General features: G+C 43.0%; 1 protein-coding gene across 1 annotated transcript in view; it reads right to left on the reverse strand.

Annotated features, from left to right (window-relative positions):
- The window catches only part of ITGAV (integrin subunit alpha V), a 44,403-nt gene extending 36,042 nt beyond the window's left edge, over positions 1-8,361 (reverse strand). The window contains exons 1-2 of the mRNA XM_017837827.1: positions 8,182-8,361; positions 4,656-4,783 (exon numbers count right to left, since the gene is read on the reverse strand). Of these exons, the coding sequence (XP_017693316.1) occupies positions 4,656-4,783; positions 8,182-8,348 (295 nt within the window). The 5' untranslated portion in view covers positions 8,349-8,361. The remainder of the gene's footprint in view (positions 1-4,655; positions 4,784-8,181) is intronic.
- Between the last annotated feature and the right edge of the window lie 10,519 nt (positions 8,362-18,880).

Consider the following 18,880-nt stretch of genomic DNA (forward strand, 5'->3'; position numbering starts at 1 on the left):
CTCAGAACTGATCAGAAACAGAAAATGGTCTGCTGTATGAAGTGAATTCCCGTTACAGTTCATCCACAAGAAGTGTGTTTTTCCTGGAAAAAGCTGTGAAGCAGCTGGCAGATGAAGCAACTGTTCAGCTTTCTAAGAGTGGAGCCACCTCTCCACTCAGCCTTGCAGAAAGAGTAGTACAAGGGCTTGGCCAGCAATAAGAGCAGCTTTTTCACCAATTGCTTTCCCAGATACTTTCTTTTTGACAAAATTCAGAACATTTCCCTATTTCTGTAGATTAAAACAAACAAACAAAAAAATAAACTAAATTTTCTGTCACAAATTTATCTAGTGTGGAGAACGGATAAGAATGCATGAAGATAAATATTTACCCACCTTGAGCTATAACCCATGATTTTTGATAATTTGAATGTGAAATCTTTGCAACATCTTGCAAAGAAAGGGATTTATTGCTATTGATTCTGCTTGTGACAATTATGAAGAACATGCCACCTTGAGTGTATAAAAATTTCCCCTCAGTGGTTGTCCTGAAAAAAATGCAGCCTCCTACACATTCTGAAACTCTGAAAGTTAACTGAGAAAGAGGGGGAAAAATCCCAAGGATTTTACATAATGATTCAATTGAAATTGTGGTGATGCTGAGGCAATTGTAGCAAGAGGTCAAGATACACAAGAACACAAAGAGCAGAAACTTCAGTTCTGTGACAGAGCCACGTTCAGCTATTGAATTAAGGAGGTAAACAGAAACAAAGTAAAAAAAAGAGTTTTCCAATGAGATTCTACCTCAGCTTGCAGGATAACCTGTTACAGTAACAGCAGCCCTGCCTCATAGCTCAGTTTGGCACCAGGACCAACCAAGGTGTGCGTGTGAGAAAGCTGGTTCTGGTGGTTGGGTCCTTTCTCAGTCTTAATCTTTACATGCTTCTAAGAGCAAAAGGCAGCCTGAAGGAGATGCCTAATGATACTTGGAAGCCTTTTTTTTTAGAAAATATCCTCCCTTTCTGGCCACCTAGACACGAGCACATGCAGCACAGCTCTTGGCACCCCTGAATTTGAGGGCACGTTCTACCACACGTGTCCTCTGTGCAATTTTCACGCAGTCATCATGACTACTTAAATCAAACCCAACTGATGGCAGTGCTCAAACGCTGAGAAGCCCCACAGCGAAGCATCTTTACATTTGGGAAGTGTTAATGTGTGATACAAACATTTTGCCTTCCAAAGCCACCATAAGAGACCAGAATGCCAAAAGCAATTAGTATAACATGCACAGCAGCACACACAGACACACAGACAAGAGTATTCTCCAGTGTTCTTTTTTATGTGAGTGTAACCACTGTGCTGGGAGATCCCCCTTCCTCTTTGGGAATTTTCCCTGTCCCTGGCAGCAGGAGGTTGGGACTAGATGATCTTTAAGGTCCTTTCCAACCCAAACCATCCTATGATTCTATGAAACATACTGCTTTTTCAACTGAGAGAATATGCTGTGTAGGAACAATGAAAAAACAGTCTTTTTTTTTTTAGCCAGAAGTTTAAAAATTATAATATATGCTTTAATGTTGGGGTTTTTTTTATGTCACAGGTGGGGGGCAGGGGGGAGAGCATGAGAAAGAGGGAAATACATATATTTTCAGGACAAGAGCTACACAAGTTCCACTAATGGACTCGTCCTGCCCAGCTCCATCCTGGCAGAGCTGAGTGGTCACCCACGGGAAGGAATAAACAAAGTAGTAAATTCCATACTACAGGAAATATCAGCTTAATGACTTATCCCTTTCCTCCAGGGGAGCTGGGGTGAGGGCAAATGCAAGCAACAAGCAACCTAAGGGCTGGAACAACTCCTCCAAAGATTAACATCAAGCAGCTGGTACCTTCCCTCCTGGGCTCCGTAAGAGCTTTGGCATTTGCTCCCATAAATGACCACTCTGCTGTGCAAATACATTAAAGCCAAAAGCAAGAGTTAGAAAATAAAACCCAATTCCGTGCAGTCCCTGCTGTGCAGCTGAGTTCAGTGTGGCCTTTGTAGAGATGGGGAAGAGAAAAGGACCCATAAAGCTAGAGAAAAGCTCCAATAAAAACCATGGAATGTTCAAGAAGAAGTAATAGTAATACTATTAGTATTAATAACAATATATAGAGAAAAAAACTTGCTTGCTGGACTGCTCTAAAACCCTACTCTCATATTCATTTGTGATACAACCACAAGACAAAGGGGACAAACAACGTCACACAGAACAAGCCTTGCTCTCTCCTCCATTCCCATGTTCCCAGCACAGAACCACGGCCTTGCCCTGTGCTCACACACTGCCAGCAAGACACAGTGCCTTGGACTGGCCCAGGATCTCCAGCTGTGCTACCTGGCAGAGGGGAGCAGGAGAAGGAATATGGGCACGACTTCTACTAATTATGGGGGATCCAGCTCCACATATGGGGTTTGGCATTGACAAGTAAACAGGGGAAAGTCATGAGTACAACCTATTTTCACAGGTTAGGTTGTAAAAAATCAGAAAAGAACTCTGAAGAAACATATGTAAGTAATGATGCAGAACCTGTGCTGCTTCTTCCATTAACAAAACAGCTAAATAATCAGGGCAGGGATAAAAAAATCTGCCTTGCATTGCAGGGTTAAGCAATACCTCTGGAGTTACAAATCATATTACAGCCATTTCAAGTAGTGATGCATGAACCTGAATTCTTGCAGAGGTCGCATTTAGTCATCTGCCAAAATCCCCTTTGCATCAGCACCACAAGTCAGTGGTCAAATCTTCCACTTCCTGCTTCCTCAAAGTGGATCCCAAGTGTTCCCCAGCCCCCGTTCCCTCCGGAGGCAGGGACAGGCAGGAGTGGGGGTTTACACTGGGTGGGCAGTGGCACTGGCACCAGAACGCAGGGAATCGACCACTGTCATTATGTACAGAGAAAAAGACATTTTTTTTTGTCTCAGGGTCTTTATTATTTTCTGGTGCTGAAATACAATGCCCCTTTTCACCCGGAGAATAATTGACAAATGTATTATTTCCCCATCCGCTGCCTCAGAGCTGGAATGAGTTAAAGTAGGCCCGAAATAAATCCTCTCAAGCCTGTTATGACCTGCTATTTTTACTGTTAAATTTCAAGTGATTAACGTGCCTGGTACTTAAAGGCAAATGATGAGCAAAACACTGTTTGTTTGCCCAGTAGCAAACACCTTAAACACAGACACACGGGAAAGCAGCACAGCCTCTGTGGCTGCCTACTCTGCCTGGCACATGTAAAAGCAAATATTCACAGTATAAACAGACAAATGCACTGTAATTCCCATTGGAAGATGCATCTACAACCTACCTGAGCGGCTCATCTTTCCCCACCAGAAGTTTTCTTTTTGCTATAATATTAGTGATGTTTAATAATTAGGGACAGCTAGAGTCTTTCTTTAAAGAAAAAAAAACCCAACCTCCTAGAATACAAACATGTTGTTTAACAATAAGCCCAAAGTTAAATAAACAAAACAACAAACAATTTAAATTAAAAGCAACTTTTCTGCCTGACACTGATCAGACAAAATATCACACTTAGCAGCTTAGGAGAGATCTTCAGTAATGTGACAGAAATGTTCCTGCAGAGTGAACTAAGGAGACTGATGACAACTTGGGTTTTGTCTGTACCATTATGTACCACCTTCTTTTTCTTTCTTTTTGCAAGAGAATTGAATCTGAACACTAACATTTTGTGGCACACCTTTGCAAAGGAATGGGAAGAGCTTCTCCACTGTATTGTCAGAATTTACAAAGGCTGCATCAAGCTAAGAGCCTTTAGACTGCAATTCAAAACAGAGGCAGAGGCAAGAAGGAATTTTAACCAACCAGACCTTAACAGCACAGGTGCCTCCTCTGCCCCACCACATGGGTCTTGCTAATCCACTCCCATGACACGGGAAGGTTTTTCCACTGGAAAACAGGATCCAGCCCTGAGTGGCTGGAGCAGAAAAGCACACGCAGTGTGTTCTCACATGACCTGCCACAGCTTGTGGGAATCACTGGGTGCACCAGAGCATGAAGAGTGACTGAAATCTTTAATGTGCACATTGCTGCTGCTTGGCTTTTCTGGGCTTCAGAAAATGGGTGAGAAATGCCTCTGACCTGAGGCACCTGAGTGCTGCTATCACAGATGCCACAAATATTATGATGCTACATCTGAGGGGAAAAAAATTAAAAAAAAACCACCATATTTTTCCACAGTTGTTAGTTTATGCTCCTGGTTTCAGATGAAACTTCTATTTCTGCCCATACCACCTTGGCTGATATTGAAAAGTATCTTTTCTCACATGTCACATTCTTAACAGGCAAAATATCCCTCAGGGTTTATTGGGAATTAATTAGGTTGCCAAATGTTTTAGGATTGCTGTAAAGTACAGGTGGAAATATAAATAGATTAAAACACAAGAACAACGTTTGCTCACTCAGGCTTTCAGCACACACCAAGGGCAACAAAGTTCTAAAAAAGAGAGTAGAGGAAAAGGAAAAAACAAACAGGCCTTGATGAGCTGCCAGTCAAAAAATGGCCTCATTAACACTGACCATGAAGAAATCCCCCATGAACCTGGATCCCTTCTGCTTCCCCACAGCAGCAGTAGAGCAGAGACAGCCCATCTCCCCTCACAGTGACCCCCAGGTTACCTGTGTCGTCAAATATGATGGGCTGGCAGTTCCTGTTGGAGTTCCAGTTACATTTGAGCACCTGCCCTCCTTCCACGATGTTCTGCTGGGTGGTGTTTGCCTTCGGAGCTCCCACCAGAAGATACGTCCTGCAGTAAAAAGACAAAATAAAACGAAAGTTTAGACAACTAAGGCACTGGTGTTATCACTTTATGACATCTGAAGAGTTAATACAGCAAAAGCCTTGCCCACTCAAATATAAATCTGAGTAGAACTACTCTGAGTTTCAGAGAAATTCATGGGAGGTCTTGGGTCCTTAAGCAGGCAAAAAAACCCCCAGAAACCTTTACCATAAAGAAGAGACAAAGAAGATAGAGAAGAAGAAGACAAAGAAGATAGATCCTACTACTTAAAACTATACCTAAAATTAAATAAAAACCTTTTATATTCTTTTTTTTTCTTTAAAAAACCCCCTGTGTATGCAGCGGAACAGGAAACCATGTACTTCTGTAATTTACCAAAGTCATCAGTTGACATAATTTCTGGTTAATTTTGTGTGTAAGGGTAGTTCGAGGAAGTCAGTCAAAAATGGAAGCGATGTATAAACAAAGCAGGAGCGCACTCTGAGCTCAGCATGTCCCGAACGTGATGAGTCAGCCTCCTGCGAGAGAGTGCTCTGGTAAAAACAATCCCCGAGCGACCGTCAGCCGCAGATTTGTATGTTAATGAGTCGTTACCGAAATTCATTACGCAGTCATCGTTTTCTTATTAGGATCCGCTGTGCTTTCCTACATCTCTGCTTGCACAGGCGGGTTCAGCCCACCCTGAGCGGGAACTGCGCCTGCACAGGTGGCAAAATTCAGAAGTTGCAAAGCAAGAAACGGATCAAACGAGGTTCTTGGTGTCTTCCAAAATCTTCCAGGAACCTCAGGACGTCTGAGACGCACTTCACTCATCAGCACTTACTTGAGGAAGTCACTTTGAAGCATAAAGAAGACATAAAATCAAATGCTTCCTTTCCTCAGAATCTGTCTGCTCCTTGCTTCCCCTTAGAGCTTCCAAGAGCAAGTCTTATCAGGCACTATGGTTCTTTAGTTTTGAAATTGGTTTAGCTGAACAAGCTGCAGGACTGGTTGGAGAGAATGTCTACAGGCAAGCAAATCCAGGCTTATCAAACTTGCTCTGGTTTCACAGTCATCCCCAGGCTTGGAGATGGAAAGAGCTCCAAGTTGTTTTTGGTACAGAGCTGAGTTTATGTTTCTTAACGTGTAAATACCAAGTATAAACGCGTAGCACCTCCTCAAAGCTCAATTCAGACAAAGACCAACACAAGCTACTGGTTTTCAACCTGCGTGAATTTTCAGAACCTTCAAAAATTTCCTGGTGTGGACCCTGATAGAAAATCCAGGCTCGTTGGCAAACCATTTGTTTTCCTTAGTTGCCATTCATAGACTGTCTAGATTTCAAGAACAGGAATTTAAAACGCTTCCATCAACTTATAATGTCCTCTCTGTGCTTAAAAATAAACATCATAATGCCAAGTAAAGAAAAACATCAATTACTATAATTACAATCCATTAAACAAGCTACCAAGCTTGCCTCCTGTTTTACTCTTGCACCACTACCTTCTCAGAAGTCCCCCAAATGAAATGTGTGTTTAAAGACTTAAATCTTTATCATTCTCATAGTACATTTTAAATTTTTCTTAAGATAATCTTTGTGATGAAGTTTATTAATAAGATTAAAACCACAGGAATCATTATGGGACACAACAAAGCTTTAGTCACCTCATTTCCCAAAGTAAAAAAAAACTCGTTTCTATCAGCATAGACCAAACAAGCAGATTTTGTCACTCCTGGAATAGGACTTCCATCCTGGACTTCTAAATATGCTTTAGTTTGGCGTCCAGCAGGTCAAAATAGACTATGAAACAGCAGTTTGAGCATTCAAGAACTAATAACATGTCTTTGTTGTCAGGCTAGTCAATCATTTGGTCAAGCTTTAGCTTGGCTAAACTGACTTGATCTCTCGCACTCATGTAAAGAACAAGGTGATAAAAATTCACCAAAGCAAAAAGAAAGGCATAGGAACCAACCAAGTGACACACATGATGCTCAACAAAACCCTGCATACAAGTATTTCTGGTTACTTCAGGAGGCAAAATATCAGTGTCAGCGGGAATAAACTCAAAATTGACCACCACTGGAGTCTGTTCCCGTAAAAGTTGCATAGCTACTTTGTTTCAACTAAGAGCTTAAATGTAAGATAAAGTGCTTAGCTTAGCAAGTACAAACATTCAGTGACAACAAAAAAGCTGAGGAGAAAATTCCCCTACAAATACGCAGGAGTCTACCATGCTGCCTGAAAACCACACTGTTCTCTTTTACAGCAGTGCATTTTAAGGTCAATAGTTCTTATAAAAATAATGGAAAGCTTCCAAATAATGATTTCATGGAGACCTGAGTCACATAATTCCTTATCAGAAAGCAAGTAAGAAAGTTTATTACAGGCATTTACCAGTCTCTTGATAACTCTGCAGCCACACATACTGACTTAAAAATACAGGGAGGGACAAAAATAGAACCTTTTTTCTTTTAGTACAAAGACTTACAGGGTTAAGATAGCACAGAAAGATGGTGCAACGCGTGCAAGTTAAGACAGGACGGCTTCTAATATATGTAGGCATTAATGAAATGCAAACAAGGCTAGACGATGTACTGCAAAAAGACTTGCTCAATACTTATATACTTGTTTATGAGCTAAAGATTAAGAGGGAGAGAGAGAATACCCCCTCAGTACGACAAAAGCCAGCAGCTTTTCCAGTTTTACAGCACTTTCATAAGATGGGAAGGGAGTGTGTGTGTGGGGAAAGTGGCAAAATCTGGATGTTACTGCAGCCCCGCACTTGAGAACCACAGCCTGATTCATTCTGGCAACACGAGGATTCAAAGGTCTGAAACGCACCAGCTACTACACACTGCCTAATCTTAACATGAAACGGGAACATACGGAGGAAGCAGATGTGGAAGGTGCTTACATGGAACTTTTCCTTCCCCTTGCTGCCTCCTCAGCAGGTCAGTGACCCGCACAGACACCGCACAACCCAAACTCGGCACCACCGCAAAGCGGCAGAACTCCTGAAATGCCACCTCAGGAAGCAAAATCTCATACCTTCACCTTCCTACACTGTATTTACCACTACCACCATCTGCATGAGACCAGGCTACGCAGCGAATCCCATAGGGCCGAAGCCCGGGACTGGGTCTGGCTCCCCGGGAAGGGGGTCTGGGCATCCAGAGCCGCCCTGGGGAGGGAGGGATGCGGACCGGTCCCTGCTGGGCACGGCCGGGGACGGGCACGGCTCCACCCGAGCCCCCGGGGGGGGCCTGAGCAAAGCATCCCGGCGCTCCCGGCCCGGCTGGACCAGCGGCACCGGGGCTGCTCCGGCCGCCGCATCGCCCTGCCCACCCTCCGCCAGGACGACACCGCCCCGGCTCCAGCGCCGCCGGAGCGGCTCGGCGGGGGCAGGAGCGGGACGGGCACTTACGAAGACGGGTCGGGAGCGAAGAAGTCCACGGCGAAGCCGAAGTAGCTGCCCGCCGGGCCCGAGTAGACGGCCGGGCGCTCCACGTCCAGGTTGAAGGCACCGGCCGGGCGCAGCGCGGCTCCCAGCAGGACCAGCAGGACCGGCATCGCCTCCAGCCGGAGCAGCATCGCCCCCCGCCGCGCCATGGCCCGGCCCCGCTGCTCCGGGCGCGGCTCGGACGGGACGGGACGGGACGCGCCAGCCCCGGGCCGAGGGGGCGGAGGGGCCGCGTTTCCCGCGGCGGGGCGGGGACGGGAGGGAGCGCAGCCACTTCCCCTTTCGGCTCGGGACGGGCCGGCAGGAAGGAGAGGCGGCATCATGTGGTGCCGGGGGCGGGCCCTGCTCCGCTCCGCGCCCGGGCCGCCGCTCCTTCCGCCGGGAGCGCGGGGGGGCACGGCCCTGCCGCACCGGGATGGGGCCGGAGCAGAAGGCTGGGAGAACTCCAGGAAATTCTTCCCTGAGGCGCTGGCACGGGTCGCCCAGAGAAGCTGTGGATGCCCCATCCCCGGCAGTGCTCAAGGCCAGGTTGGATGGGGCTCTGAGCAACCTGGCCCAGTGGAAGCTGTCCCTGCCCACGGCACGGGGGGGGTGGAAATAGAAGATCTTTAAAGTCCCCCCTTCCAACCCAGACCATTCTGTGAGTCTGTAAGCAGAGCTAGAAATAAGAAGAGTGGGACACATCCGTGCCTGGTCTCACTAAGTCTGGTAAAGCCTTTCTGAACAAGGCTGGGAGAGGGTCTTTAAGGAAAGCTGTTAACACAAGGAAAGAGTGAGGGAAGGGCCAGTGCGGACCCAGCCATGGAGGAAAAAAAAAAAACCTAAAAACATATTTTCAAACACAAAGGCTATTAAATGATTTTAAATCCCAGGGGCAGAGCTCCTCCTCAGCAACAGGGATGCCCAGCAGCAGGTGCAGAGCTGGGAAGAGCTGAGTCTGTAAATCCTCCCCAGTGGAGATCTTGGCTCCTGTTCCTACCCACCTGGGGAAGCAGCATCCGGTGCAGCCTCAGTCTCTGCAGTCACAGTTTGTGGCCCTCGGATCATCTGCCACTAATAATGTTCCAGCACTATCAGCAAAGCTCAGGCAGCTGGAGGCTGCTATCAAACCCAGCATCAGCCAACACAGTCAAACATGTGCTCAGCACAGCAGTGTTTCAGGTAAGAAAACCCATGCTGGAACACCTATAAAGTGGAAACAGTTCATATTAATTCAGAATATTAATTTGTATACCCTAACAGGACTGTAGTTTAATGATCTTTCCCCTATTGCCACAAAAAGTCTTAACTTTTAGGTTTCCTTTTTTTTTCATGGGAGCACGATAAAAAGTAAAAATAAATAATGATGTTTCGAGCCCTAAATAAAAATTTAAAATATCCCATACATATTTACCAAGGGATAGACTCAGTGTTACGGTTACGGAGTCCTGAAAGAAAAACATTTATGGAATAAGCACAAGAAAACCCACAGAGTGATCCAAGAAAACAGACTCAGAAAACATATCAGGTTGTAGAAAGTCTGTGCTGAGGCCTCTAATAGAAAGGATTAATTGTAGCACAATAGCTGCAAAAAGAAGGTGAAAACTCTATCCTAGGGGGTTTGTGTAAAGAATGGAAGTTACACCAGTTAGAAAGACTTCCTAAAATACTGGTATAACTCCCCCACACTCTTCGGATACGGATATGGGTACCACTGGTGAAGTTTAGGACTGAGATTCTAAAGAGATCATTTTACTTTTAAATCTGTTAAATTGGCTGTAAGTGGACTTTTACAGGCTCAGTTCTAAAAAGATCAGATGCATCAGGCAGAGCCAAAGAGATTCAGAGTGAGTGAAATTAGAAGCCACTTACTGAGAATGCTTTCAATGGAGAACAATCACCATGGCAGAAAATAATTAAAATGATCAGGAATAATGGCAGGCCACTTAATACAGTCAGAAGAAAGATGTTTGTTACAGAACTGCTAGTTAACCTACCAAAGAGACAGGATTTAGTAATCATTGAGTATTCCTGAAGTTGTGATGGAATTGGGTTAATTCAGCATAGACAAAAGCAGTACATTAAAACTTTCAACTGTGTGCATTAACACTGTCTTTTCATTAATTATTCCCTAGAAGAACCCAAGGACTTAACAGAAAAAAACCACAAAGGAGGACATCTCAGAAGCAGGTTCCTGTTTTCCTTCAGAGTGGAAATTCACAGTCACTGCTGTCTGCCTGCTTTTCTTCCTCTTTAGTGATGGCCAGCAGCCTACATTCACGAAGCCATGGTGGGTGGGCTCACAAGAAAAAAAATATGTCATGTATAAAGGTTCCAAGTGCAAGCACTGAACACTGATATTGGGTGATCTCTTCAGTTTCTCACTAAACAAAAAGAGAAAATAGCTTTAATTTAAAAACTTCAATATTAGCACAAATGGTTTGTGTCAGAAGGGACTTTAAAGATGGGCAGGGACACCTTCCACCAGGTTGCTCTAATTGTTCTACTTTAATACAGTCAGATTTTATGTTAGCAATGAAAGCTAAATTAAGTAGTCTTGAAGCTGTCAGAAAACACAATTGTCTAAGAGACTGAGTCATGGCAACCTTTGAAAAGCTGGATGTAAAATATGTATGCTGGATTGTACACTGTGGATTCTTGCCTGCTGCTACTTACCTGCTGGGTTATTTTTAACAAGTTCATTCAGAAAAATTACCAACACAAGGGGAAAAATAAAAGGGCAGAAAGTGAGAGAAGATTTCATTGGAAAGAGGTTGTGAATTAAGGGGTTTCCACTTTAAAAATGCTTTATGTCTGATCTGGTTCCACCCATCTAGACAGACATGAGTCACCTTCATTCTCACACAACCCTGGGGCACTGTCCACTGGAAGAATATTTTAGACATATTTAATACATACATGAATACATATTTTCATATATTTACACTTCCAGAAAAGTATATTTCAAATGTAGGTTTTTAAGCAGCAATCTCATGATCTATTAAGGAAGAACTCCCAAACATTTTCATTTATTTGCTCCCACAGCTTCCCTGTCTGCAGAAAAGTCCGTCACAGCTTGGCAAACAGCAGCACACAGAAGAGAAATGGTTTGTTCAAGTAAATCCATGGCAGAGCCACCAAACCCCCCCAGGTAATCCTGTGTTCCAGTCACTTGTTCTTCCTATTAATTGATAATAATTCCTTCAGGAAGCCAACTCAAAAATAATTTATTATCAAGATATGGGGGAGAGTTCCTATACCTAGACTTGATACTTGTTACTAATTTTCATTACTTTGTGGCCTCCTTATTGGTACAAAAAGAAACATTACCAAAGACTAACTTTTATTTACTAACTTTTCCCACAGCTTTTGCACTACAGACCTGATCGAAGCATATGAGTTAATAAGTTCCCAAACTCTAGCAAATAGGGCAATAAAAGAGAAAAGAAAAGAGGGGTTTATGAGTACCTTGAGAAAGTAGCTTAGGGAAAGGGAGGATTTATTTGCTCTACTTGATTGTATAACTTCATAGCATTACACAAGCAGCAAAGGAGAAGGTTTTTTTAAGACATTAGAATTTTTTTTAAGACATTAGAATTTTTTTTAAGACATTAGAATTTTTTTAAGACATTAGAATTTTTTTTAAGACATTAGAATTTTTTTTAAGACATTAGAATTTTTTTACCATATGATAAATTTTGGCTTCCTAGGAACTGGCTGTGCAGCCCTACTGCTTGTTGCCAACAAATTGCTGAGACAGGCCAGAGGAGTAACTCAGCCTTAACTCAGAGTTTACACAGAGTCAGGGGTTACTCAGCCCTCGGGAAGTCTCTTTTCACACCATTTCCTCCCTTCCAGATGGCTCCTCCTTGGACAGCTGTTGGCTGCATATCTGGCTGCTCCCACCACTTCAGTTTTAATTCAGAGCCCAACCAGAGCCAAGCAGTGCAGACAGCTCCAGAGGGGAGCCACAGCTCCCTGGATGGCATTAAATTTTACCCCCCAGCCCCAACAGGGGAAAAAGGCTTTTTCCATATCCCAGGCTTGGGATACACTTCAAATTAAACCCAATCTATAAATCAAGTGAACATATTTTCTACTACAAGAGAAGCCAAGGGATTGATTCCATGGCCTGCATCGAGCTGCTCAGCCTGACACAATCATGGATAGAGCCAAAAAACACACTTAGGTGTTAACACAGAGCAAGAAACACCCCTCTAGTGAGGATGGGAGTTCTCTTTCCTGGCTGGTTCAGCTCTCAGCATGACTAACAAACAGATAAGCAACAGCCACCGAGATCATATCACAGAATGTAAACACGTGAATTACACGCTTCCATATTTACTCTCCTGTTACCTGTTTCTGACTGACAAGCTGAGATACTCAGTGCTGAAAATCAACCACTAAGAAGTGGGCAGGACTGGGATTCCTTCTAAGACACCAAAATCTTTGTCTGTATTCAGTGTTAAACACAATTATTTTGGAATTCTTTGGCATCCAAAGAACTGCTTTCCATTATTCAACAGATGAAACTAATATTTATGTTACAACTTATTACTCTTGCTAATTTTTACTCAAACTCAAGGAATCGGTCTTGCTAGTTTTTAACTTGTACAATAAGTTATTAAGACAGCTGAATAAAATTTTGCAAGATGCAAAGCACCTTTTGGTATTATTTTTTTGCCTACTTTTTGCCTGAGTGTCCAGCATGTATTTTGAGTGTGCAACGTGGATCAGGTATTTCACAACATTTTCCTTTGCAATTATATCTCCTTCTCATGGCATTACACTCAACAGCAAGAAAGGGACAAAGTGCTACAATTCAGTAAAAATTGCACATGTGCAAACCACAGTGGTCCTACCTGAAAAGCCTCAGCAAGATGTCTTGTGTGTAAGCAATAAGCTTCAGCCTTTTTGCAGATCCAGTGCTCTACAGTCCTGGCAGGATGAATGTCTGGAGCACGGGAAGGATCACCACTGCTTTGTTCATCAGTACTGCTGTTACTCTCCCAGAAAAAGCTTCCACTGATGGGAGAGTTTCAGTAAATATTTTGCTCTCCTGCCACTCAGACGCTTGGATTTATGAGGAGGCTCGGCTGCTCTGAAGAGATCTTTCAAGAAATAACTCAGTTTCTAACAAGGCAGTAGAAAATAAGCCAGACCTAACCAAAAAAGATGGACTTTACATATTACTCTGGTGTGCTCAGTGGCTGCCTTTTATTTCTGTTTTGTTTAATATTATCTTTAATGTTCATTTCCTCGGGAAGAAGGAATAAATGTGAAAGCTGTGGAAGCATTACTGGGGGAGAAACACAAGAAGACCAGCAGAGATGTTTAGGCTTGATTTGCTTTATTGCTTCTATGAGCAATGCACCACACCAGCCCCATCTCCTTCAGCTGTCAGCAAAAGCTGTCCCTAGCCCAGGGCTATAGGGCAACCTTCCCCTTGGGACAACAAAGGTATGGCTGGATTTGCTGGTGAACAACTCCCAGCAGGGAGCCTGGAATCTCCCAGATCCAAAGGAAGTGAGTCGTGCCAGGGTTCATCCCTGCTTTGCTCAATGCTGATATCTGTATTACTCCAGTGTTAGTCAACGTCTGCCCACCATCCCTTTTTCTTCTTTTATAGAACACTCCTTACTCACCAGGCCTTTTTTTACATTAGGATTCCATAGCATCCAGTGCAGGGACAGCACTGCTTGACATACCCAGGGATTCATATTTCTTCAGCCAGAATGAGTTTGTCATTATAAGTCACGTGGGTAACTCATTTTTTTTGCATCACAGAGCACTTCAGCAGATTAACACACATATCCAGATGTCACTCAGTAAACGCCCCCAAAGACTTAAATATTTTTAAAAGATATTTTTAAACAATATTTTTCACTCTAGAGAATAAAGGATTGACAGGAAGTAATGTAACAAGGGAGAAACAGATCAGAGAAAAAGCCCAAACAAAAAGACTCCAAAAAACAAAACAAAACAAACCCCAAACAAACAAACAAAACCAAAACAAAAACCCAAGCTCTGTAATATTCTCTGCACAATCTCAATGAAAATGAACACATTTGTTTTCTTACATTCTTGCCTGCTTCTGGTTATACAGAAACACCAGAGACCACTGCTTCCTGTCATATTCCTGAGATATTGCCACCCTGTCTCTAGTGCAAACAACCTCCTATTTAGCACAAGTGACAGCTTCTTATGTACAACTTTTTAATCTCTCTATTTTGGGGGAATTTTTCACCGATTTTTTTTGCCATGATTTTTTTTTTTCCATCATGCATTTTCAAAGTAATCTAACAAAGGTCAGACTCACAGAGCAGTCATCTTGACTTTTTAATTTATCATTCCAGGCACATAAAGCCACATCTGCCTGGGAGCATCTGTCCTCTAGTGCTCCTGTAATGTTTCCACATTCCTGCTAAAAGATTTGGAACAAAACCAAGTTTAAACTTAGGAATTCCCTGGGAAAGAAATAATTCTTCAAACTGCTCTGTGCTTAGTAACAAGCTCAGACTTAAAACATGTTGAAGACTTGAACAGCAAAATAATAACAGGATGCAGAGCAAGTATTATTGAAAGGCAGTGGAGGAGCAAACTAGGGCCAGGCTCCTTTCTATCCAATACTCTGAATATTCTTTTACTCAAATACAAAAGCACTAAAAGATGGCAGCAAGACCAACTGACATGGAAAGAGAGATTTCCTTCCCCTTCTCTCTCAAGAAATGTTTCAAGTGTTCCAGCCCAGGCACCCCAGGCCTTGAGAGCAGCTCAGCCATCAGCTCCAGCCTCAGGCCTTCAGAAGGCACATTTCCATCTTACAGAATGCCCCTGAGTTCAAACATCCTCCCTCTTCCCGTGCAAAAATACCCATTTTTTTCCCCAAAGAACCCCAACTCATCCTCACCTTGAAGCCATTATATTTTGCTCCTTTGTGTCTAAGGAATGCTGTCCTGTCTGACGTAAATACTAAACCAAGGCATGGTGACCAAGAACTGGTGACTATGCCTGCCAAGGTAAATGAAAAGTGTTTCTCTCAAGGAATAAAAGCTAAAGAACATTGACCAATACAGAATCAGATCTTTAACCATTCTAACAGAGGGTTTGCCCAGGGGGGTGAGGGGGTTTGGTGTGGATCTGTTTGGTTCCCAAAGTTTTTACCATTTGCTTCTAAGCCATCACCCTGCAATGGCCAGGAGGTCACTCCAATCCATTCCCAGTTGGGTGCTGCTGGTGAAAGAACTATTTTTGCAGCTATCAGACTGAAGTCTGCCAGTTAATGCTGACAACAGCTATCAGAACTGGAAACTGCAGACACTTCCGTGCCCTGAATAAAGAGCACATTTAAAAGCTTCCTCCTTCTTGCTGTCTTGGGGGAAGATTCCTCATTCTGCCTCTCCCTGCTCCCCCCAAACACACAAAGAATGGGCAATTATTCCTGTATAACAAGGGTGCAGAACTGCAGCTCGGTATTTGTGTGTGGAAGGCACTGTGTGGGACACAGCATTTGGAACCACTGCTTACAGAATAGTCTTTTTGTGTTGACAAGAAAAAGAACTGAAGAGCTCGTGGTGTAGGGCTGGTGGCACCACCACAAAGTGCAGCTCTGACACCTCCTGGAAGCTTATTCAAGGAAACAGTTCACCAAGATGAGACAACAGCAGTTAAACTTCTATTGCTCCCTCACAGTTCATGGTCCCCTCTTATTTTGACTTTAGTCTGCCAGACATTTGAGGAACTAGAGCTTTGCTCTATTCATTCTGTCCCACTTCCCTAATCCTCCTTCTCTCCCTTTGATAACCAAAGCCCTGGAGTGCTGGGTGAGACTGTGCCCTGCTCTGTGCAGAGAGCCCAGAGGGGGAAGGCAGCAGCTGGGTTACACAGCCACTGCCAGGAGAGCTGGGATGGGTTAGAGGTCAGCCAGAAGAGCCCCCCTTCTGCAGTGTTTATCTTTGGCACAGGGAGAAGACAGCAAAGGGAAGTGATGGAGAGACAAGATTAAAAAGGTTTCTTGCCCAGAAACTTGGCTGATTCTAAGGAGGCCTGAAGTTGTAGCTGTGGAATTTTTATAGTGGAGGTCAATTAATCTCTTTCTGAAGTAGTCCACTGCTCCCAAAGCAGACAGCTGAACTACTTGACACCAAGATTGGTAGAAAACAGTGAATGAGAGTTGCAATGGATCTGTATTACTGTGCAGAGACCAAAGTCCTGTGATGTCTTTAATCCAGTCTTTATATGCTGTATTAAGAGCACAAGAAGGCAAACCAAGGAACAAAACAGGAATGGAGGAGAGATGTGAAGAGGACAAAAGTTCCCCTAGAGTAGCAAGCCTGTCAAAATGCATTAGAGGCCTGAGAAATGTAAGGTGTAAACTGAATTTCTACAGCTACAAGAGATGTGCTACACCCACAGTTTCATGCCAGCACAGGTCCAAGGACGCAGCATCTGTAGAACACACTTCCCTAATGGCTGACTGTCCAAAGAATATTGTTTAGACTTGGCAAGCTTTACAGTAATTCTCTCCTATCTTCCCTTCAGGATTGCTTCCTCTTCTTTCCTTTAGGAAATAAAGGAAAGCTGTGATGCTTTCTTTTCCATTTCATCTTCCTTTAATTTAGGACTCCACTGTGCTTTTAAAGTCTCATTGGGTAACTTCAGGAACATCTCTTCAGTGTTAATTCAGCCCTGTTCAAATTTATGTCCAAATGTATTACAAGGCTCCATAAGCATTTTCAAATCAAAAATGTAGGATAATGAGATTATCTCCGAGGTCTCTTTCCCTAAACACAAATGAGATGCTGCTGCTGTTTTATGATTGAAAGAACTGATTATTTTTGGCATTCATTTCAATAATGTGCTATGAAGGAGCCTATTGTGGTCACATATTAGGGCTGTAACATCATAAATGAATAAAACATCCTGGCCTTATTGCTAACACCAGCAACAGCTGCTCTCTGTAAAGAGACAGAGCATCTATTGAAAGGAAAGAACTAAGTGTGACAGGCTAAGCCAAGGTCTCTTCTGAACCTCTAATACTAGTGTGAGAGACAAAAGAGAAGGGTGATTTGCAGATATCACTGCAAAAGCACTTTAGGTGGTCACAGCTACATAAAACACCCCTGGTACCCAACCAAAAGCAAAGACTCCATTCAAATACTTCATTCATGAAGCATTTCCTTTATTTTGCCCATTAGTAGCAGAAAAATGAAGCATGTTTAGAGAGAAAGCTTTTAATTTTGGAAAAAAAACCCTGTTTCTAGCACTGAAATACATCAAGAGACTGTGTTCTTCACAACTGAAAGACATTAACTCCTCTTTTTATAGCCACTTTCTCTAACAGGAATAGGAGTCATGTTCAAAACAAAATGTAGCAGATCTGTGGAACCCTCAGGTTTCCAAAAGATGATAAAAATGTACAAGGATTCAAAGGAGAAAGAGGGAAGACACTCAGAAGAGAAAGCCACCACAGGGTAACATCTAGAAGAGGAAATGTTACAGATTAAGAACTGTTGGAAGCTCCATATGACAAGCACTCCTGAGCAGTGCAGGGGCTTGTGCTTTTCTTACCTCCTCCCTCCCCATGGCTCTGCTTTTTGGAGGGTGATAAACAGGCTCTTGGGCTGATCCAGTGCAGCTGCTATCACAGGTTTTTTGGGCAGTTCCTCTGGCCTTCCCAGATCTTGTATTTCCAATTCTTATTCATGTTATTCAGGGGGTATTTCTCCTGAGACACTTCAGGTGAATATATATGGGGATATCTGCATATGAGAGCAATTCCTTCCTCTCAGCTTAGGGCTGTAATAATTTCACTGTGAGGAAAACAGAGACTTAATCTTTTAGTTTAGTTGTTTGATCACTCTGCAGTTTCAGTAAGTTATTACAAAGCAGCACAGGGAACAGGAATAACAAACACTGTTTGTAAAACTTCCGAGTAGGCTATCTGCAAGATATATAAGCTTACAAAATATTTATGCCTGCATTACTTACTACATTCAGGTAGTTTTTAAAAAGGAGCACTAGAATTAGAACTTTCTTGCAAAAGAATTAGAACTCAGCATTCAGAATGTCTGAGATGTAGGGGTTTTTTTGGCACTTAATATTCCACATCTGACTAAAGAACTGTGAAAGGAAAGATGAATAAACATACTAGTTTGTATGTGCATATTCTTTCTGTAACCAACACGCCAAACAAGCACAATCTATTATGACAATACTGGATTGCCAAGAAAAGTACCACTGCTTGGTCCAAAGTTTATCAATAGTAAAAGCTCCCCTTGATAAAAAGCAGCTGGCGAGTATTGTCCACTAAAAAAACCAGCAACATTTCTATTACAAACAACTCATAGATAATTTAATATTTAAGGTCAGTTTTTACCTTTAATTTTTAACCAAATTTTTTTCCAGCCCTTTGTGCACAGTGTTTATTATAAAAAAAAAAAAAAAGCAGGGAGCTCTGAATAACAAAGCAGTGACAAGCATAAAATTCAACCATACAGGTCTCAAAAAACCCCCCAAACTTGACTGAATTTAAAGCTGGCCAGTTACAGCAGGGCAAGCAGTTCGTGTGCATGACTGAAATGGGATTTTAACATACACTCAAGTTGAAAGTCAACAAATACTCCACCCCCACAACAGCAAACACCAGGAAGGAAAGGCATGGCTTTACTGCAGCATTTTTTTA

Source organism: Lepidothrix coronata, unplaced genomic scaffold (genome assembly GCF_001604755.1).
Source record: "Lepidothrix coronata isolate B3197 unplaced genomic scaffold, Lepidothrix_coronata-1.0 Scaffold312, whole genome shotgun sequence".
Taxonomy (NCBI): Eukaryota; Metazoa; Chordata; class Aves; order Passeriformes; family Pipridae; genus Lepidothrix; species Lepidothrix coronata.